The sequence below is a fragment of the Cyprinodon tularosa genome, unplaced genomic scaffold, assembly GCF_016077235.1.
Source record: "Cyprinodon tularosa strain WSP-4 unplaced genomic scaffold, ASM1607723v1 ctg124, whole genome shotgun sequence".
In the NCBI taxonomy this organism is placed as follows: Eukaryota; Metazoa; Chordata; class Actinopteri; order Cyprinodontiformes; family Cyprinodontidae; genus Cyprinodon; species Cyprinodon tularosa.
Genome location: NW_024038048.1, coordinates 4,396,545 through 4,419,707, shown reverse-complemented (window position 1 = coordinate 4,419,707; position 23,163 = coordinate 4,396,545). Strand labels below are relative to the sequence as shown.

The window sequence follows — 23,163 nt, the reverse complement described above, 5'->3', positions numbered from 1 at the left end:
GAAGTTTCAAGTTAGAGCTTTGGACATCTCACAGAACACTGCTCAATCCATTATCCCCCAGACAGGAAAGAGTTTGTCACAACGGCATAAATATCCAGATAGGATCGTCGAAGATGACACTATGGGCAGCAATAGCATTAATCACAGATGCCCATGAGGCCTATATTAAATATGGGGCTGTAAAAAGCCAAGAATATAACCAGGCTCCTATGATGGTGATCTGGCTCCATCTAATAATCCTGCTTTTGTTTTATTTGCAGCCTTTACCTTTGCCCAGAATCTGTTGCTTTGAATGAGGTTAACTGTCATTGGGAAGCAAAAGCAAGGAAGATTTAAAAAGAGCCTCATGCATAAACATGACTTGGTAAATCTGACAGACTGAAGCCATATGGATTTTTCCCCTTTAAGTTTTAGTTGAAAATCATCAGATATTTTTCATTATGTGCCAAATGTTTCTGGATGACTTGCTTGGATGATGTCCATCCGCATGGCTTCATCCTTTTCTCCTGCAGAAAATGATTCCCAGGGGAACATAAAAATGTGATTATCAGACTTCAAAGTGGCTTCAGGAAAGAAGCTTGCAACTCCAGTTAAAGGGACTCGGTAAAAAAAAAAAAAAAAAAAAATGGCAGTGGCGCTGCGTCTAAAATATGGTGGTCTGTTAAGTCTTTACATATAATGCATCTCAATATTTGGTTGGTAAATAGTTTAGATTTTGAATTGGTATGGTTACATTTATTTAAATATTCTTTATGGAAAATTTGAGCTTTATCGTTAATGGACAAAAAAATAAAATGCATCTTCCTCCCAAAATGTTTGAGTAAATATAACGATTGGAGGCAGCATGGATGGATGGTTGATGGAAGCAAAATATTTAACATCCATCTATTCTAATTGCAAAGAGTTCAGATCATGCCTGTTCTGAAATTGGCCAAGAATGTTTAATCAAAGTGCTAACTGATTCCTTCTATTTATAGGTTTGACTTGGAAAAAAATATAGATTCAGGATGATAAAAAGTTTATAATAACAACTCTAAGTTATAGTACTCATTAATGAAAAGTTTTTTATTTTTTTTGTATTTTTTTATTTGCCAGCTGCATAACTTTATGATTAAAACAAAACATTTTTTGGGGGGGACAATAAAACTAATGCAACCAAATTCTAACCGCCAAAAAAAATCTAAGTTTATCTTTCAAAATAAAGATAAACATTCTGCATGTAGAAGAAAGTAATAAAGCTGCTTGAAAAAGTAGTAATGATCTTAAAATGTTCCAAATCTATTTTTTTTATTTGGATTTACGTAATAAACCAATTTGCAAAAAAGGGTTTAATTTTTCACTTATCTATATGTATATTTTACAGTAGCTCTATATTCAATGTGCTCTTTTACTGTTTATCATATTAGGTTTAAAAATTTAATCATTTAACAGAACTGTACAAAAATGCGATATAAAGACTTTTGCAAAGGACTGTATACCATTAGTATCTGCAAAGGGTTCTCTCACTTGGTTGGTTCAAATGTTATACACTGTTTAATGCTGGGTGATGACTTTCCATTTGATATATGGTGCATCTGCAGCTAACTCTAGATTACCTGCAGGCTGTGTGCCTGCTGTGTAGGAACTGAGCCGTCCTCTTGCCTTAGAGCGTTAACAGCTCTAATAAGGTCCATCTGTTCAATGCCTCAGCGTCTCTCACCTTTTTTCCTCCTGTACAGCGTGGCCTTTTTATGACTGATGGCATATTTGTACCAAAGAACTGTTTGGTGCCTGCAGGGCATGAATAGTAAAATTTTTCCACCTGAGTTGCTTCTCCATACGTCTGCACTGAGTTCGCTCATGAGGTTGGAAGGTTATAATAGTATATTATAGCATATTATAACAGCATATTTGCACTTTTAAAAACATAACTTTTCTTAATTCTGTCTTTTTCTTTGGTAATAAAAGTTCTTTTTTTTTTTTTTTTTTTTAGAAAAACAAAGAATCAGCCAGACGTTATCAGTTGATGTGGTAAAATTTTTATCTTTTATAGGTATTATATGTTGGTGAACAAACCTAGGAACGCTTATGGGATGGTTTGCCACTCCTGCCAGAATGCACCGAGCAACACAAAAGAATGTAAGATTTACTTTTCTTTCTTTTCCATTTCTTTTGTGTCTATGACAAAAAATTTACCACCATAATCTATCAGGCATTTTTTTTCATATACGTACAATAAATTAAAGAAAAAATACGTCTTCATCCACATCAGAATCTACTGAATATGATGCTCTTTTCCATCATGGAAAGAAAATAAACTGAACAGCTTATGTAAAAGGCAGATGTTCAGCTCCTGGATTGTGGTGGGGGTTGCAATTTTCACTGAGCCACTTAGATCCTGTTGTCACAATTCTATCTTTTGGGTGAGCTTCACCATCAAAGCCCAGAGTTTTTAGACCCACTTCCCTTCTAATTCTGTTGTTTTTCTAGTTCTCCTCATAAGTGTTTTGCAGCTCATTGATAACATCACTGTCACACCAATTATTCAAAATTCCTCTGCACTGTCAGCACATGGATTGATGCATATGTCCATGACTGCAAATCCAGCTCAAACACTGTTGCTGATTTTGAAAGGAAGTTGCACTCACTTGCAAAAAGCTTCCAAGATGGAATTATTTTTCCTTGACTGCTCAACAACTCTTCATTTCCAATGGTAGTTTATGACCATTTTCCACTTACATAACATTTTACCAGTTAATTACACTGCCTTCTGTAGGTTAGATTGTGTCTATAAACGTTTTATTGTAATGTTTGGTAAAATCTTCTCGTTTTTCCACTTATTCATTTATTTTATGAACAGTTGAAAATCATGTTATGATACAAATCCAAATATGAGTTTGATTCATTTGGATTTTGTATCCTAGATAAACAAGTTGTTCTTCAATTGCATGGTGGAAGAAAAGTCAACCTTATAGAAATAAATTCTCATTGGTCCCATGAATGTACACTAAGCAATTGCAGCAGCGGAAATGTTGCACACATAGAGACTGTAATTCCCTGCCCCTCTCTACAAAAAGTAGTTTAAGCAATCTGATGAAGAGCTTTGTTGGTGGCTCCAAAGATATCCTTTAAAGATTGTGAGTTACTTAACTACATTCTTTTTTTCAAAATATCTCTTATTAGCTTGCCAAAGAAAAACATCCCCTCTGCATTATAGTGCCACCACCATGTTTCACAACAAGAGCTCCCATGTTTACATTTTTTAGTCCTCTGCACTACTGGTTGCAAACATAAGACATTCATTCCTGTTGCGTTTTTAATACTATTGTTTTTTTTTCCCCCTCATCTGTCTTTCAACAAAAGAAAGAATTAAAGAATCCATAATAAACAGCTCTGCAACCAGCTTCCCTAAAGAAATAACTGTTCTCTTGGCTGCTTTTATGATAAGATAAAATTATACACATTAAAACATGCTTTCTTAATTAAATAAATACTGAGGACATATAAATGGATTAATTTAAGGGCATTGGAAAAATAATCTATATTTTAAAGTTGCTTAAAAGCACATTTCATTTCTACTTTGATTATCTGTAGTTTAAATTCCTTTTTTCAAGGAAAGTCAGAGTACAATACATTAAAGTTTTTGATTACAAATGGGTGAGCATTTCAAAACTTCTTCTGCTGAGTAAGATTGTTTCCAATGAGAAAAAGTATTCGGTAGTTGCATTATTCTTCTCCCCTCCCTGTCTGTTATCCTGTTTACACGTATGCAAAATCCAAATTAATCATGTGTTTAAGCAGCACATTTTTTTGATGTTTGCTTTTTTTTTTTTCAAATTGTTTTGGCAATTATATTTATGGACTTGCAATTGCTCAAAATCCCCCCAAAGTGTAACTAAAGAATCCGGAAATTACTGTGTTGTTATTGTGTCATATTTAATTAGTGTGTTTTGAAAGATGTAGACCCCAAAAAGTGGCCTGAGCCTGCAGAGAAGGAGGGTTTGAAGCAGCAGCAGCAGAGCTGAGGGACAAATGAATAATGTCTATAAATATTATTTCAATCACACACCAGCTGCGTGTAAATTTATGAGGCAGATAAGCCAAAGTTACAGAGTTCAGTATTTCATTAAATGATATAAGTAAGGCTTTAACTATTTCTTGCTGAAATAAAAAAAACAGTTTTCTTCCAAAGTAAAATCCTCTTAACAGAAGTCATAGACAGTTTCCCTAAAAAGAGAATACAGAAATGTCTGAGATCTGAGTTTTATTTTCTTTGGGTGATGGCAGGCTGACACTTGCCATGTAATCTGCAAATTACCCTGGCTCCTACCTAGGATTGCTTGTGTACTAATTAAAATTGGGTGGTTATGAGGAAGACGGATGATTAGCGTGTTTGTGCTTGCCGTAATGCTACTCTTTGGCAGGTTGTGATATAAAGCTGTAGGCACAGCTCGTTTTCCTCGTTTTCCTTCTGATTTCTATAAGCTTTCAACATCCGAATCTGTAGCTTAATGCACATAAATGAGGCATACGTTTCAAACAGAGAGGCTTATCCCAAGTGGGGTCACGAGGGGTGCAGGTGCCTATCTCCAGCTGTCTACGGGTGAGAGGCGGGGTAATCCCTGGACAGGTCGCCAGTCCATCGCAGCAAACAGAGACTCATTACACAAATTTAACTAATGTTTTGTTTTTACTAGCTGAAAAACTCAGAAACTCTTAACTTTAACATTAAAGCAGCACTATACATTAATTACAGGAATTAAATGACAGAGATGTAACTCATTATACAAGAGTATGTTTTTTTTATTATAATCTACACACAAAGTCTCAATCTTTTTGTTTTGTTTCCTTATAAATTGTCATTTATTATATAAGTTGCGCATTTATGGAGGCAGACTTCTTTGCGCTATGGCAGCGCAGAGCTGACAAACTAGTAACTGTAGAGATCACCATTAGGCTCAAATGGGACTACAGCAATTAGGCTTATATAAAATCTATATATTTATAATGATAAAATACTTTTTATAAAATTATATATGCAAACAAACCTTGCCATCATGTGAAAAAAAAGGTGATGCAGTGCAAGTCATTTTGTACCATGACAGCCTCCCATTGTTGGAGGGGCAGAATAGATGTCAGAAGCGGTTCATGTTGCAGCAGTCTGACCATTAGATGTCTCTGAAAATCCCACACTGGAGCTTTCAGGTAATGCAAAGCCTAAAGCTCATCTTTGAGTTCATATAAAAGGTTTAATGGTGATTCTACACGGAAGTCACCATTGGTGACCGAAAAAAAAAACTAGGTCATGACAACACTTTATATTAGAGTGTTTTGCAGCAGTTGTGCAAAATAAACCTCATTATTAGTTTTTGTTTAACTTGTGAAGATAAAACTGCGTTATGTTGACGTAGCTGTCAAACCGTTACATCAAGGACACCATGTGTTGCACCACTCAAACTCTATCAATCCATCTGCAGTCACTTTTCCAATAACAACATGCTGTTTGACCCTAAAAAGTCACTCCAAAGTAATGCTGCACACATGTGGCAGATGGAAAGGAAGTTTTCAGCTTAGGGGAAATGTTCTCTCTATATTGCTGCAAAAACAAATTAGTTTGGCTAAGCATCCAGTCAAAACCCTGGTAAAAGAAACCTGATCAACTCTATGCTCCAAAAACAACTCCTTTGGTCGTCTCATTGTTCTGTCTGATCACTCCTTGATTAAGCGATTGGTTTTAACCATGGCGTAAACTAAGCCGTGTGCTTAAGCCTCAGCCAAGAATTTAGTTGTTAAATGGTCCTGGGGCAAAACCTGTTTCCAATGGACAGACTGTCTTTAGTCAGAGTTCAGAAATGCAACATGGCACAGAGCCTTGCCATGTTTCCTGAGTAGATATTTGTTTGAAAAGTCCTTAGTACATCCCTTTTCAGTCTCACCAATAAGTGGCCACACTTTCATTTGACATATTTACATCCTGAATTTAAAAGAATCTTAAAGACTGGGGTGGTTTTGAAAGACTATGAAGAAGAGGTGGGCTTGAAAATGGCCTTAAAGTAAAGAGAAAGAAAGAAAAAAAAAATTGGCCTGTATGATATATAAAGTGCCCTGCGATGGACTGGCGACCTGTCCAGGGTGTACCCCGCCTCTCGCCCATTGACAGCTGGAGATACGCACCTGCACCCCTCGTGACCCCAATTGGGACAAGCATGTCAGATGATGATGGATGGATATATAAAGTAAGGCCGTTCCATAATTTTGACTTGCAAAATCAAAACCACGGACCACTCCAAGCATTTAGGAGCAGCGAATCAGCTGATATGAAGTTGAGGTAGAGTATGTAGGGTTGCAGTAACTTCGGCAGCTCGGCCATTAATACATTTAACAGCAAATTAAACTATTTCAAAATGAAACCCTAAAGTTTATTGGCAGCCAGTGTAGGGATTCTTACAATAAAGGTGTTTGAACCAGTTAAAGGATATGAAGCATCACTCTGTACCTTCTGAAGCTGTGATACACAGGAACCCCTAATTTCCTCACCAAGTGGTTTACAGTATTCATACTCAATGGTAATAAAGGCATTAAACTGGAACCACTGCTCTGGTTTTATTTTCAGACTTATATGTAGTATTCTCTTTCACCTCCTACATTTGATATAGTTGTCTTCATGTTCAGGGCCTGGTGACATTTGGCACTTCCATAAACCAACCTCTCAGTCTTTTTTATCATTGAACTAAAATAGATTCAGATCCTTCCATGCTTTTTATGTCATCTATACATCAAAGTAGCAGACTCAGATGGTGAAAGTTTGTTTTTTATGGCAGGGCATACAGCTGGGTATTATCCAAGAACAATGAAAGGAGATCCTGTATCTTCTGAAAAATCCAGGCGAGAGAAGCAAGTAAAGCGTGAATATCATGTCTTGCGTGGGATCTTACCTTAAAACGTCAGCTTTAGAAAGTGATACCTCAAGACAGAGCTACAACATACGGAAGTTAGTTCTATCTTTGAAGGCTTTGATTTATTCAAATTTCATATTTTTAAAACTTCTTTTTAAAAAGTCTCAGGTTTTCTGGCTCTAAATAGTATATTTCCTTTAACTTTTTTTTTTTACTATTTTCTTCAGTCCTACTGAGTTGCTTTCAGGTTATTGAACTACCCGCATTGCCTGGAAGAATTAACATTTTGCAATCTTTTGTGTGTTAAATGTGTGACTTATATTAATGGAACTGACAGACCTTCTGCTTTGAACATTTTTTTAAGTAGGAAAGAATTAGGAGTTTCAGATTTTTTCCAATATTTTAGGTTTTAGCTCTATTCTTCATACCTACTTTCTTTCAGGTTGCTAAGCTTGGCATACCTGGCAGAGTTGTCATTTTGCAGTCTTTTTTCACCCTGGGTGAGTGCGGTTAAGAGATTAAACCACAAGATGCTAAACAGAATTTCAGCTCAGACTTATTTCTTCACTCAGCGTCGTGTAAACACATACCCTGAGTTGATGCCTCTAGCCACAGTGCGCTGGTGCATAAGATTGTATGTGCAAATGTGGTGACACAAGACCCTGAAACCACGGGAAGCAGAGAGGCACATGTCAAAGAGGCTAACAGTATATCAGCTCAGTGAAATAAAAGACTGATTAAAAGGCGTGATTTATGAGCTTCTGGGAGTTTACAGCTCCATTAGGAAAGAGGAAGGAGAGCTGATGAAAACTCCAGAAGGGCAAAGAAAAAGGGAGGACTGGGAGCAATATATGGACAGATGGAGTAGTGATGTCTGCAGTTTATCCACACTGCCAATAAAAAAAGTTTCTGTACTGCAATGGGAATCTGTATCACAATGCTGCCAGTACCAATAATTTGCTTCTGTGAAATGTTATTGGTTGTGAAATGATGTCAGGCAGTGGTATTTTGGAATTAATGTCAATTAGATGCAGTGCCAAAGCTAACATACCATCTTTTGGGAATTTTGGCATGCAAACTATTGTGGGTTAAATGTCTTACTTATATTAATGGAAATGACAGATCTGCTGCCTGTGTCTGTAAAAGCAACTTCCCTCTAAATAAATTGGTTTTAGGAAAGAATGATGACTCAAGAGAAAACTGTTTTTTCCAACTTCTCTATACCCGAAGGCTGATCATATTATTGTTGCACTAGGAATTTAAAAATTAGTTTGAGGGTCGTTCACTTTTTGCCAGCTTTGTCCTTATTGTGTCTGTCTTATTGTCTCTGCCTGTCAACATCTCTGAGTTTACGTGTTGAACAAACTTTTTTCCTAGTCAATATTGTTAACCATTGTTGTTGTTGATTAAGACGTATGGTTCACTGTATGGTAATAACCAGTGTTGGGAAAGTTCTCTTTCTACGTGAACTAGTTCAAAGTTCAGTTCACACATTTTAAAATGAACTAGTTCAGTTCATAGTTCATAATTCAAAATTTTGAACTAAGTTCACGGTTCCAAAAAATGAACTAGTTCATAGTTCTTTTTTTTTTCCTCATATATTGCTCAATTACACCATAGCCTACTGTAGAACCACAGACAGCATTTATTTTATCAGTTGTAACACTGAAACTGTGCGTCAGATTTCATCTTCATATCCAGTTTTGAATCCTCGTCCAACCAGGGTTTACATTAGCATTGAGGGGACAGCATTTTCCCATTGTTGCTTTAACGCTTTGTTGCTGTCCATTCACTTCACACTAGTAGCAGCTGCAGCTTTCACCCCTACAGTATATTCTCAAAAACATCAGGAAAAATGTGCTGCTTGAATGGTCTTTTTTATGAGGAATTATTAAAAGAAAAACAGGAAAGTAGTCTTTAAGGTGCAAATTTTTTTTATTTTCAATATTTTTTTCAATTTGAAATTCCATTTCAGTACATACTAAAAAGGAATACTGGAATCCTGGAAAATTATACCAGGCAGGTTTAACAAACAAGTTACATGAATAGTAAAATCCTCAATAACATTTTACTAACACAACCTGGGGGACCAGGCTGAAGTAGGAATTTAAGGTTACTGAAGTGCGGATTTTTTTACTGAAAGCCGACGGGCAAAGTTTGCAAAGAAATGTAAGATTGTTGCCATCATCCTCACCGACCAACTGGTCATAAAACTGTTTTAAGTGATCATACTGCTGCTTTGTCGCATCCACGGTCGCCTCCATGCTGCTGTGGCTTCCACGCTGCATTTTGTTTTGATGACGCACGCAGCTGTAGGCTACGACACTGGTAGCTGGGGTTGCCAGATTGGGTGTTTTTCCCGCTACATATTAAGGCTTGTTTACGGTGTGATTTAGCCGGTGTTTCGCCTGGAGGACTCTATAGAAATCTGGCAACCTATTGAACGGAGCTGAACTGAGAGAGCGTGCCGTTCACAGACACCAGAATGAACGAGTTCACAATAACGTTCATCAGGCAGTAATACAGTACGTTCAGTTCACGTTCGCCCAAAATATGAACGAGTTCATGAACTTTCGTTCAATGAACGCGTTCAGGCACAACACTGGTAATAACACTTTAATAAACCCTTTCTGACATTCCGCAATATAAAATAAATTATGAATTTATGTATGATATGCACTGATATAGCATTGGATCAATATCAGTATCAGTCTATTATATATTCTCAGAGTATTTCACTGTTAAAGACTACAGCTTATCAGAAATAAGAAACTAAAATCCTACAGAATCTTACCATTATAAGTTATATTAAATAAAATAAAATGCTCCAGTGTGTAGTTTAATCAGCTCAGGAAAACAAAGAATAAAGAAGCTGAGTTAAGCCAACAAGATAACTGCTCCTATAAACTTCCTTTATGTATAATTTAGAAGGTGTATAAAATGAGATCAGTGTTTGTAAATTCCATTTCCAACTGCAGTTTATAAACACCATCACAAACAGACTTTGTTAATGTCTTTGCAAACTGGATTCATAAATGCCAGCTGTTAGTATTGAAACATTGCTGATTGTCTGAATGCAGTTGCAAATGTTAATAAACACAGCTGGAAACCAAAGGCAGACCTTGGAGGCGGGTGTGCTCTGACCCATGAGTTCTGGCCTGAGGCCGCCTTTCCACATCCTTCTCTCAGTTCGCATTCTTCCCGATCCCTGATCTGGCCATGATGACACCTCTTGCACAAAGGCATTAGTCTGATTGTCAGCTAAATTATACACAATCTCCTGAAATGAATTGTTTAGAGAGAGGGATTGAGGCCACTGAAGACCCAATAAAATAGAGCCTTGGCCAAGATTTGGACTGCAAGGGAATTTCTTTATCTTCTCTTTCTTTTTGTTCTGCAAGCCAAAACATGTTTTATTAGAAAGAATGTTAAACTACAATAGATGCTTTCTTAATAAAGCAAAGGGATTTTGTTTGTGGAAAAATACATTATTTTGTTTTTAACAGGATATACATCTAGATGTAGACTTTTAAACCTTCTTTAGGTATGTTTTGTAAATACCACATCCCTTGTAGTATGTTGTATTATGTTGATGTAGGCCACATGTTTCAGTTAAATTAAATTCTGTTTATTTATTTAGTGCCATTTCACAACACATGTCTTTTCAAGCACTTTACAATTCAACCAGATCATACAGTCAAATTTATCCAATGTTTTTTATCGAAGGAAAACCAGTTGATTGCATCGACTCATTGACTGGAATGCAATCCCTCACACCAAGCATGATTGTAGCGACAGTGGAGAGGAAAAAGCCCCTTTAACAGGAAGAAATCTCCAACAGAACCAGGCTCAGTGTGAGCATCCATCTGCCGAGGCTGCCTGGGGCTCAAGGAGACAGAAGCAGACATAGAGAAAGAAGCAGAGATACAAAAGGCAACCAGCTCCACAGATGGCCCCGTCCAGGAAACACACAGCCAGGCAGACGAGCTCTGAGCCAGCCTCAGAACTCAACATGTTTCATTCCAATGATGTTAGCAAAAGGGGGGCTTTTGCAGATCTCCTCAAAGGATACTGTATTTGTCCTTGTTTTTCTAAATGCATTTTTAATTGGGATCAGTGTATTATATGTGTATAATGAGCCAGTGTCTCTCCAAAACAATCTTGATTATTGAATCCTCGGTGTTACAGTACAGTTGTCTTCTGATTACAGTGATAAAAAAAACGTATGAAATGCATACCTTTACCTAATTATGGGTTTCATAATTTTTGCTGTATTTATTATCAAATATATTTTAAATATATTTTTGGGGTATATCAGCATTGGGCTTTTTTAGAAGTATGTACAGTATGTCCAGGGTGCGTTACAGTCAGCTGTAATGCACAGGAGGTTATGGCTTAATGACACCAAAAGAACAATATTACCTGCAAATAGCAAAGAGGAGACCCTGAGATTAGGACATCTTTAAGATCCAAGGAGCAGCTCTGGCAGAGTCTAAATGTACTGGGAAACAAAGAAAAACCAGTCCTCTATAAACTGCTGCATGGTACTAAAGCCTGGATGAGTCGAAACTCCTAAGTTTGAGCCTCATGCTGCGTTCACACCGGACGCAGCTGGCGCGACAGAAGCAGCGAGTTTACATGCAAAGTCAATGGTTGACGCGCGTCAAGGCGCAGCAAAAGGTCCCGCGGCGCGTTTTGAGCAGCAGGCGCAGCGCGTCTGAGCAGCTGAAGCAGCGCGTCGGGCGCGTGTGACGCGCCGCAAACGCGTTGCTGCTCGAGATGGAAAATTTTAATTTTTGCTGCTCGACGCGCCGCGTCAACCAATCAGAGAAGCTGATCTGGGAGCTGGCTGGGAGAGAGACACAGCGCTGATGACACAGACCGCTCTGATCACTCCTCTTAAACAGTTTATTAACGCATAATTAACTTAAAATGCATACATCTGCCGGCAGAATATGTTCGCTTTTATTATTCTGGTGCCTGCAGATCGGATTATTTAGATGAAAAACACCTACCAGCCACCGCGGTAAACCGCGAGGAGGCGACCCTGCCAGAGGCTGCTGTTGAAGGGATTCCTTCTGTCGGCGCACCGCCGGTATGTGGGGGTCTGAGCGGCTCCGACAGAAATAACATTGGGAGGCAGGATTGTAATCTGGATGAACTGACTGCACTGAAGTTTTCATGTGTATTTTCTCACTTAAAAACATATTAAAACTACTTTATTCCCACTGATCACAGCAAATATAGCTGCAAGGCAGAGAAAGGAGAGAGTAGCTCCGCCCAACGCGCGTCAGAGCCACTTTTGCACCGCGCAGCCAGAGCAGCAAAGCTGCTTCAGCCGCGCGTCAGAACTAACTGGTACAAGCAGCAAAAAGGAAGCTGCTTTTGCTGCGTCCGGTCTGAACGTAGCATCAGATTCAACACCTTAGCCTAGAGAGTATTTTCTCACAGAGCTTGTGAACCTATCAAAACCCCCTAATTTGAAGTGATCCTCGCCTATTTTGCATGCCCTAATGAAAAAACAAATAACTTAGGAATAGTAAGCCCAAATTAGGTGGGTGAGTAAAACACAGCCAAAGCTGCATCAGTTTGAACATGACTCAAATTTGTTGTTTTTTTATTCTCGAAAATTGGATTGCCTTTGTTCTACATGATGTCAACCGCAAATGCAGAAACATTTCAGACCTCTACTGTAGCTACAACGGTTCAGAGCTGCGGAACTTTGAACTTTTGATGTCACCAGCACCTTCGAATCTCTCCAAACGTGCCAAAATGTGCATAATGCTTTTACTCAACTATTTGACCCATACAGGTGCTGGTCATAAAATTAGAATATCATGAAAAAGTAGATTGATTTCAGTAATTCCATTTAAAAAGTGAAACTTGTATATTATATTCATACATTACATACAAACTCATATATTTCAGATGTTTATTTTGTTTAATTTTGATGATTACAAATGACAACAAATGAAAATCTCAAATTCATCATATCAGAAAATTAGAATATTACTGAAGACCAATAAAAACAAAGGATTTATAGAAATGTTGGCCAACTGAAAAGTATGAATATGAAAAGTATGAGCATGTACAGCACTCAGTATTTAGTTGGGCCTCCTTTGGCCTGTATTACTGCAGCAATGCGGCGTGGCATGGAGTCGATCAGTCTGTGGCACTGCTCAGGTGTTATGATAGCCCAGGTTGCTCTAATAGTGGCTTTTAGCTCTTCTGAATTGTTGGGTCTGGTGTATTGCATCTTCTTCTTCACAATACCCCATAGATTTTCTATGGGGTTAAGGTCAGGAGAGTTTGCTGGCCAATTAAGAACAGGGATACCATGGTCCTTCAACCAGGTACTGGTAGCTTTGGCACTGTGTGCAGGTGCCAAGTCCTGTTGGAAAATGAAATCTGCATCTCCAAAAAGTTGGTCAGCTGCAGGAAGCATGAAGTGCTCTAAAACTTCCTGGTATGTGGCTGCGTTGACCCTGGACCTCAGAAAACACAATGGACCAACACCAGCAGATGACATGGCACCCCAAACCATCACTGACTGTGGAAACTTTACACTGGACTTCAAGCAACGTGGATGAAGTGCCTCTCTTCTTTTCCTCCAGACTCTGGGACCTTGATTTCCAAAGGAAATGCAAAATTTACTTTCATCAGAGAACATGACTTTGGACCACTCACCAGCAGTCCAGTCCTGTTTCTCTTTAGCCCAGGCAAGACGCTTCTGACGCTGTCTGTGGTTCAAGAGTGGCTTGACACAAGGAATGCGACAGCAGAAACCCATGTCTTTCATACGTCTGTGTGTGGTGGTTCTTGAAGCACTCACTCCAGCTGCAGTCCACTCTTTGTGAATCTCCCCCACATTTTTGAAGGGGTTTTGTTTCACAATCCTCTCCAGGGTGCGGTTATCTCTCTTGCTTGTACACTTTTTTCGACCACATCTTTTCCTTCCCTTCGCCTCTCTATTAATGTGCTTGGACACTGAGCTCTGTGAACAGCCAGCCTCTTTAGCGATGACCTTTTGTGTCTTGCCCTCCTTGTGCAAGGTGTCGATGGTCGTCTTTTGGACAACTGTCAAGTCAGCAGTCTTCCCCATGATTGTGTAGCCTATAGAACTAGACTGAAAGACCATTTAAAGGCTTTTGCAGGTGGTTTGAGTTAATTAGCTGATTAGAGTGTGGCACCAGGGGCCATCAATTTTGAACCTTTTCACAATATTCTAATTTTCTGATATGATGAATTTGAGATTTTCATTTGTTGTCATTTGTAATCATCAAAATTAAACAAAATAAACATCTGAAATATATGAGTTTGTATGTAATGTATGAATATAATATACAAGTTTCACTTTTTAAATGGAATTACTGAAATCAATCTACTTTTTCATGATATTCTAATTTTATGACCAGCACCTGTAGAATAACACTGAAGCATTTTGATGGCCACAAAACATTTATGAAGCAAATATTTTCCACTTTTTTTCAGGATCAGTGTATATAACAAAATGTAAAATTTTAACACCTACAATAACATATATAATAACTAGTCGCCCTTGATGCTTGCAACAAAAATCTGTCCCGGTTTTATAAAAGTTCAGAGGTCTGCACAGGTGTATTCCCAGTGTTCCAGGTAGCTTCTTGTTTCCCAGAAGATTTAAACTAATGAAAAAACAGCCAGTTGCCAGGAAATGTAACATGAATCTGTGTGTGAATATTTATATTTTTATTTATTTTTTATTTTTTTACAGGTATGCAAACCGACGAACCAAAATCAAATCCACTGATTGATTCCAAAAGCACCACTGTCTTCCCCCATCAAAAAAAAGGTATGGGTCCAATCACTTTGGTAGAAGGTGCTTCTCTGTCCACCACATGTTTAAATACATTGTTGTCTGCCTTTTTTAGAAATACCTGGACAAGGACATCTAGCCACAGCACTCATTATCGCCATGTCAACCATTTTCATCATGGCCATCGCCATAGTTCTTATAATAATGTTTTATATCCTGAAGGCAAAGCCGGGTGGCCAAGGTGAGTGGAGCGCAAAAGAAAAAATTGCAGTTTCACTTTGAAGGCTTTTTATTTTATGGCGTTCATTTTCCCTCTGTCTATGTTTATCTGTTCAGCATGTTGTTCTGGCAAAGTTGTGAAAGCCGTGGAGGCCCAAACCATCAAACAGGAAGACAAGAAAGATGTCCCTGGTGAGACACGCTGCACAAATATCCCTATGAATGAAAGGCAGACACTGTTTTTACTAGTTTTAATGTTTTTCCTTTGTCATGATCGGAAGTCTTTAGTTGTAAAAACAACAAAAAAAGTTTGTCTACATAAAAACATGTATTGTGGTAAAAACCTCATCCTGGCTTTGATTACCCTTTGCCATGCTAACCCGAAAAAACCTAGTAATTCTATTACATACAAGTATACATAAATTGAACTTTTTCCACATTTTTGCCCATATGGTCAATTTTGAACTCATTACAGCATCATCTCAAAACCCTTTTAAGTGCTTTGATCTGGCTTTCTCAAATAACCTTTCACTGATTTAACTGACAGAACATTTAGCTGGATTTGTTTTATTTCCTTGTTTTAAATGTGACCACATTTATTTGCTCTGTTTCACTCTTGTAGTTTTATTTTTTTATTTTTGCAGGAGATGAAGTTATGAAAGTTGAACATTTAATGGTCTGCATTGGTGCTTATAGTTAAAACCTATTTCTCCTTAACTAACTAACATCTAAAAGGGAGCATAATAGGATTGGTGCAGTAAGGGGAGTATTTTCATCAAATATAATTGACACTCTTGATTAAGACAATAGGATTGTTAAAAAGTGTGCTGGTATGACACTGTTAAATAGACTTGCTTAAATTTTAGTAAACTATATTGATCAATATCATCATTTAAATGATAGAATTGGTTTATAATCAAGGCATACATTTTTTTTTTTTAAGTCATTGACTAAGAAGTCCAGCTGGGTTTCAAGTATAATTTTAGCATGGGTGCTGTTGTTTAGCTAGATATGGCTTAAAATGTTGCAGCACAAGTTTCAGATCCATTCCCATGAGGTCGTTGTTCCTGCCAACAGTCAAAATAAACCTTTAATAGCCGCCACTCCCTCAAGATTAAAAAGCTTAGCTTGTTAGCATTCTTTACTGTAGCTTTAGAAATATATCTGGATCCATCCTGAACTTTTGCATGAACATGAAAACCTCTTCAACTACAATCATTATCACAGATATTTACTTCTATTTAGATTATATTTTGATTACTAATTCAGCCTATTGAAGCATATTAATGATTGACTCATTGTTAATCTTCTGCCATGTTTGGCTTTGGAATTAGGGCTTTTGCTAAGATAGTTTAACAAAATACAAACCAGGAGTCATGAAATACAAACTCAGACATGGTAACTGGTATAGAGACAGGCTTTGTGTTTCTGTCTATGACTGAGTGGATCTATTTATTAAGAGTAACATAAAGACAGCCTTACTGTTATCTGCTGGACAGTGCATTTGAGGAATGTTTATTAAACGTGACTGAAAAAACATTAAATCAAAATCTGACACCAAGTTAAAGCATTTAACATCATATTTGGTGTCTGATTCAAGTTTGAATCCTTTTAGTGCCTAAAGATTAAGAGTTTCAAAATGCCTTTTTATGGTGCATTTATTGGTTGTTTCTCTCATTGTGTTTGCCAATGCGTGTGTGCCGGTTTGCGCTTTCCTTTTGCATGCGTGCTTGTCTGTGTGTGCTGTAGGCTGACAGACATGTGGGGTGATGAGTGTATCGTGATGGAATGTGAAGTTTCCAAAGCTAAAGCCATATGTTGCTTTAGGCGCCATTTTTTCTCACAATGATGCTCTGTTCAATTTCACTCCCAGATTTACTGACTAACCACCTCAATGTGGTGTGAGGGGAAAACATTTACACACACACATTTTAATTACCCCCACTACAAACTTAATATAACTCAAAAATGAAAGAGCTGAAGGAACACAATGGTGTGGTTAGTTTATCAGCTTTAGAAGGGCTGAATGGTTACATGGTTAGGTAGCATTGCATCGTTGTACATGGCGGTGACTGCATGTGGGAGTGCAGCCTATTTCTGGGAGCTCTACTAGAGCTAGCTGTCACTCATGTAGGCACGGACATAATCAGCCTGTGAGATGAAAGACACAGACACTTAAACTTAAATTACACACACTTACACATACAAACAGAGACCCTTTGTTCCTTCATAGATACCCGCTCATTAGGCTGTCTGTCCCTATCAGTAGCCATGATGTCAGTGCAATTTATCATAATCCTTACTGTAATCATTTTATATGTTTATTCTACTGGCATTATTCAGTGCAAGAAAGGTTAACCCTAAGAAATCTGCTCTTTTTTGTTAGTTGCATGTATTTTAGTTTTGTTTATTTGCTCATTCCCTTATTTTTTTTTTTCCATCTCACAGACAATGTGGTGATCTTCTCGGAGAAGGACGAGTATGACAAGCTGAAAGCGGCTCCTCAGAAGACGGTGAAAAGGTGAGAGAAACATCTAATGTTATGTTAGAGAGATTATTTTTCACCGTCTGTATGAAATTAGGTTATTTTTCTTAATATTTAGCATCTCATTGGGTCAAAACTCAATGAGATGGGTCAAAACGAGTATTTTCATTTGAAATCATATTTTAATTTTTATTTTTTATTCTTTTTTTGACATTGTTTACCATTAAAGCAAACTAAACTGTTGTTTTAAGACAGTTATGAATACCAACATTTCTTCTATTGTCCTCAATGCCATTACAGTTATCCTCTTACAATTATCATGAATATTTAGCAGAATTGTGTCAGTTAAATGTTTTGATCTCCTTCCACAAGCTTTTCCACAATAGTTTGATTGAAATTTAGCCCATTCCTCATAAATAGTAAATGTCCTGTACTGTATATAGCGTTTTTTCAAGTCAGAGGACTTGACCAAAGCGCTTTACACTGCATTCAGTCATTCACCCATTCACGCATACACTCACACACTGACGTTGGCAAGCTGTGCGAGGCTGCCATACACTGGCGCCATCGGGCCCTCATGTCAGAACTGATGTTAACAGGTTTTTCTGGGACTGAGATCAGAGCTTTGTGATGTCAAACCACTGTAAACCACTGCACCAAACATAATGGTATGCTAAGGGTCATTTTACATTTAGGTCATTTTACATTTATGGGATAAATTTCAATCAAACTATTGTGTATGCTAAGGGTCATTTACACATTTAGGGCCCACTTACTGTATGTCCAAGCTTTAACTTAACTGATCTGTTGTCCTGAGATGCTACTTCAATATTTCTACATAATTTACTTTCTCCATGATATCATCTTAGTGCAACAGTCTTTTTTGTCAGCAAAACAAACCCATGCTTCTCAGGGGAGATACTGCTGTCAAGCTTACAGGCTTCCTCTTATTCCCTTCAAATCTAACTTAGTCATTAGTTCCAAACACTTCAGATTTAGTTTAATAAAACCCCAGGATATATTAAAAGGAAATGAAGGTCTGTGTTCCTACATGGTTTAGTACAAACCTAATGAGAGAAAACCTTTATCTACTGTAGTGCTCCATGCTGGAAAGCTAAAAAGCATTTTTTTGGCCTAGTTCTCTCAAATAATCTGCAAGTTTTAGTTATTCTGCTCAGGTATACAGAGCAACGATAAACATGTAGATATCGTCCACGTGGCATCAATTAGCTACTATAATATACTGCTCACCTTGATAAATAGAGCCCTTTTCACACAGTCTGGGCAACCGAAAGGTTTTCCAAACTCTCCATGGCAGTCCCCATTCTTTACTGTTATCACAATACCTCTGAATTCTGCAATATAAAGTAGGTAATTAACAGCAGATTTTTATTGTGCAAACTTCTGACATGACTGATTTGCACGGGAATAAAAACACATACAATCTCCGTAATGATCATAGATTGCATGTGGTCCTTTGGTAAAACTAGAGGGAAAGTGCAGACACAATTTACATTCACTTTAAAAGAAGACTCAAATTATTATGATTTGTCAAAATAAGTTCAAAACTTTAAGTTATTCATTTCTGATTTTTACAAATCTTTGTTTTCACCTTTTAGATACAGATTTACCCAACGAGAACAAAGAAAATGTACATCTAGAGCTTACAGATCACATACAGTACATGCTAAATTTATAATCCTGACACGGGACTAAGCACAAAAGCATAATTTATCCCAACTTGCCCATAATTAAACTGCCAAAAAACAAGCCTTTGCAGCAATTTGGCTGTTGCCCCCCTGGCGTTTCTTCCTGTCTACTGGTAAAGAAGTGAAGTGTGTCGTGAAATAATATCAGTTGACTTTTTTTTAAATTAAGTAATAAAGCAGACAGCTCCATTATGTGGCTTTGGTGCAGGCTATGAGGTAAGACGGCACATTTAAGCCCTGAAGCATAAAAAAGCTGAGAAAGAGGGGTAGCTGCCAGGGTGCATAGGGGTATTTATTCCAAGCTTCACATAAAACCACCATCAGGTGAAAGCATGTCTTGCAGACAACAAAAGAGTGATGGTTTTCTTACCTTCTCTACACATCCATCAAACCCTCATTTTTAGGACAATGCTGCTTTATAGGCGCTGAAAGTGAATGCGCAGAGAGGATGGTGAACATCTGGAGACCTTTTATGTCTGCATAGCAATATGTTTCATTATGCAAATGCTTTTAGGATGAATGCTTTAAAATGTGATTAATTGAAGATGATGCACACACACATCTTAGCTTTTTCATCAACAGCAAGCAATAGTGCTGTAAACCAGCATGCCAGAGGATATGTTAACTCACCACATTAGTTGCCAGAGAGGGTGTTAGATATCTGAGAAACAATGGCATTTTGTGTGGATGTGTGTTTGGGAAGAAAGAGCCTTGGACATGGAAACAATAGCATCCAGTGTGCATCGCTGTCAACAAGGTGCTTTTACAAGAAAATCCAGAGTAGGCAGAAAGAGATAGAGGATTGTTGGTAAAATTATAACATATGGGGTTGTGTTGTACAAGGAAAGGTTTTTAAGCAGCTTAATTTTTTTTTAAAACATCATCCTCTCATATTTGTTCTTAGAATGGGTTTTACAGATGTGTTGTAAAAGTTGAAGAGCCACATTCAAGGCCAAGTTCAGATTTTTGAGAAGTTCAAGTTTGCTACAGTATTGATTCTGGTTTATTAGTAAGTTTTAATAATAAAGAATGTTAAGTGGAAAGAATGTTTCTACTTATTGAATAAATTAAAAACTGAACATAAAACCAAGGAAAATAATTACTCCTTTCAGACGGTAAATCATTTATTTATTCAAATAAAGGAGTTTATTAATCAACTGTTGTATCGCTACCAATCATTATTCATGTTAGCATATAGGATGTCACACTGTGTGAATTTTGAGTTATTATACAGTTGTTATACAGTTTGCAGCTAAATAGATTTTTACTAATATTTCCAAACAAAAACAAAAGTATAACAGATTTGATATTTTTTAACTGTCTTTAGCATCATAAATCTGTCTTTACAAGACTGAGTAGCCCTACTAACATCACTAACTGTAAACGTTTTCTGTGTACAATTCTGCTTTATTGTGGAACTTCCAAAATGTACCAATATTTCTAAGTTATCGATGGACTCAAGGTTCAAATTAATGCATTGCTGTGATACTTTTAGCCGTTCTGTTCTCAGCTGTAGTCTCTATTTCAATAAAAGAGGAGTCCTCCAGAGAAAATAACAGTTTGTGTTCAAGAAGCTTCCTATGCTTTTGTGCTTTTCCTTTTCCAACATCAGAGCAATGCTTAGATAACCTCTGCTATAGTATAATGTCCAAACTAGAGTGTTGTTATTTGCTAAACCTGTTAGCGCCTGTATTTTTTTTCTCCCAAGTCGATCTCTTGCTGCATTTTTAGGTCAAATGTAAAAACCACATAAAACATCTACCTGCTATTCAAATATTTTCTTATTACAAACAATTTAATTTAATTTATCCTAAACTAAGGCAACAGCAATTTACTCTTATTCTATATCTAAAGATGAATATAAGACCGATTTGTGTGTTTTCTGTTTGTGTAGTGAGAATGATGCATCGTCAGAGAATGAGCAGCTGTTGAGTCGCAGCATCGACAGTGACGAGGAAGCATCAGACAAGCAAGGATCGGTCGAGAGCACGTCCCCCAACCCCAGCTGTTGCCTGGTGGACCTGGGCAACAAATCTGACCTCTCCCTGCTCTCTCTGGGACTCTTGGACCGCGGCCGCACATCCAATGGTGCCCCGGTGGTCGCAGCCAGCCACGCCATCAACATCCAGAGTCCCAGCTACATCAACAGTGTCAACCACGTTGCTTCCAGCAACCACATCAGCAGCATGAACGGGATCAACAATAATAAAACCCCAGGGGTAGGAAGACAGAGCTTTCTAAAGACTGTACTAAAGTCAGAATATGATTATGAACAGATTTACAACTGAGGATCCTTTCTTAATCTCATAAAGATGTTTTTTATTTCTTGAATCCTACACAGATGCTACAGAGTCGAAGAAAAAAGATATTAGAGTTGTATGCTAGAGCCTGCCATGTGACTGAAGGTAAGATATCTAAGTCTTGTAACTAAAACTTGCATTGCTTAAGTAAAATGTTTAATACCATTTTAATTTACTCAAATTTGAGTCAAGTTACAGCCTCTTTCTTCACAAAAACCTTTTGGTAAAACTCCACAACTCATTACCTCTGTCATCTCCTCAGGACTGAGCCCTACAGAGCTTCCTTTTGACTGCCTAGAGAAGGCCAGTCGCATGCTGAGCTCCTCCTACAGCAGTGAGGCGGCCGTGGTTAAGACATGGAGGCACCTGGCAGAGAGTTTTGGCCTGAAGCGTGATGAGATCGGCGGCATGAGTGATGGCCTACAGCTTTTTGAAAGAGTGAGCACGGCTGGCTACAGTATCCCTGACCTCCTCACTCGGCTGGTGCAGATCGAGAGGCTGGACGCTGTGGAGTCGCTCTGCGTGGACGTGCTTGGAACCAGCGAGGTGGTGGCAGTCGCTGGACGACAAAGTATCAACAGCTTCCACAGCCAGTTGGTGTGTTCTTCCCAGTGCATTTCTCCCTCCCAGCGCTGTGCCAGTGTCTAAAGATTTGGTGCAGCAAAGACTTGAGACAGGGGGATCTTTAAGTACACATTTATGTAAGGACAGAGTTGTCACTGACTCGGAGGACACTGCATATGAGTGTACATTTTACCCCCATCACATGAAGAATGCCTGTGGGCGTCTTGTCCACATTCCTTAATTTTTAAAAAGCTAAGAGTCCAAATAACATGAAATAAATGTTTGTATTTTATATTTTTGTTGGAAAGTATGAGGGAGTACCTATCAATATAATCTATTGATTAGTACAAAAATGTCTCCAATTTCCATTTGGTTCTGCTCTGCAAGAATTTAATGATCAAACTCAATTTCTGTCTTTATGATTTACCTTGATGTGTTCCTTGAAATAGGTGAAAGCCTCTGCGCCGGACGCACCTTGACATACTATTTCTTTCCATCCATCCATCCATCCATCCATCCATCCATCCATCCATCCATCCATCCATCCATCCATCCATCCATCCATCCATCCATCCATCCATCCATCCATCCATCCATCCATCCATCCATCCATCCATCCATCCATCCATCCATCCATCTCTTTACACCTGTAGATTTATAATGGGATTTAGGTCAGGCCAGTTTGCTGGTCAGCCAAGCACAGTGCTACAGTTTAAGCAGTTGTTGGTACTTTTGGCAGTGTGGGCAGTTGCCAAGTCCTGCTAGATATTCAAATTCAACATTTCCACAAAGATCATCAGCAGGGAAACAAAAACATACTCTACCATTTTCTTGAGGATAAATATATATTTGGACTCAAGAAAATGCTGTCAACACCAGCAAAAAAGGGTGCTTTGCAGATCACCAGTGACTTGCAGTTTGGATTCTGTGTTTCTTTTCTCCTTCTCCAGACTATCCAAAAATTAATTTAGATAAAAAGAATATGAAAAGACACAGTAACAGTCTTGTCATTTTTTTTCCTAAACCCGGAAAGGTCAATTCAAAGACGATCATTGTCTTAACAATACTGTATTTACTTCTGTTGGTCGATCTTTTGCCTAAACTACACTTTTTCCTGACAGTCAACTTTCCTGCATCAGGCTTTGTTACTACGTTATGAGAACAGACTCCTTCGTTACCAATGACTGATCATCAAACCTCAACTTAATGAGAGATT

The 23,163-nt window shown here is 38.0% G+C and overlaps 1 protein-coding gene across 1 annotated transcript in view; it reads left to right on the top strand.

Annotated features, from left to right (window-relative positions):
• edar (ectodysplasin A receptor) overlaps nucleotides 1–22,747 on the top strand; it is a 50,959-nt gene extending 28,212 nt beyond the window's left edge. Inside the window, exons 5-12 of the mRNA XM_038276415.1 lie at nucleotides 2,033–2,118; nucleotides 14,629–14,706; nucleotides 14,786–14,911; nucleotides 15,007–15,081; nucleotides 17,338–17,410; nucleotides 20,978–21,302; nucleotides 21,425–21,488; nucleotides 21,646–22,747. Of these exons, the coding sequence (XP_038132343.1) occupies nucleotides 2,033–2,118; nucleotides 14,629–14,706; nucleotides 14,786–14,911; nucleotides 15,007–15,081; nucleotides 17,338–17,410; nucleotides 20,978–21,302; nucleotides 21,425–21,488; nucleotides 21,646–22,031 (1,213 nt within the window). The 3' untranslated portion in view covers nucleotides 22,032–22,747. The remainder of the gene's footprint in view (nucleotides 1–2,032; nucleotides 2,119–14,628; nucleotides 14,707–14,785; nucleotides 14,912–15,006; nucleotides 15,082–17,337; nucleotides 17,411–20,977; nucleotides 21,303–21,424; nucleotides 21,489–21,645) is intronic.
• The last annotated feature ends 416 nt before the right edge of the window (nucleotides 22,748–23,163 follow it).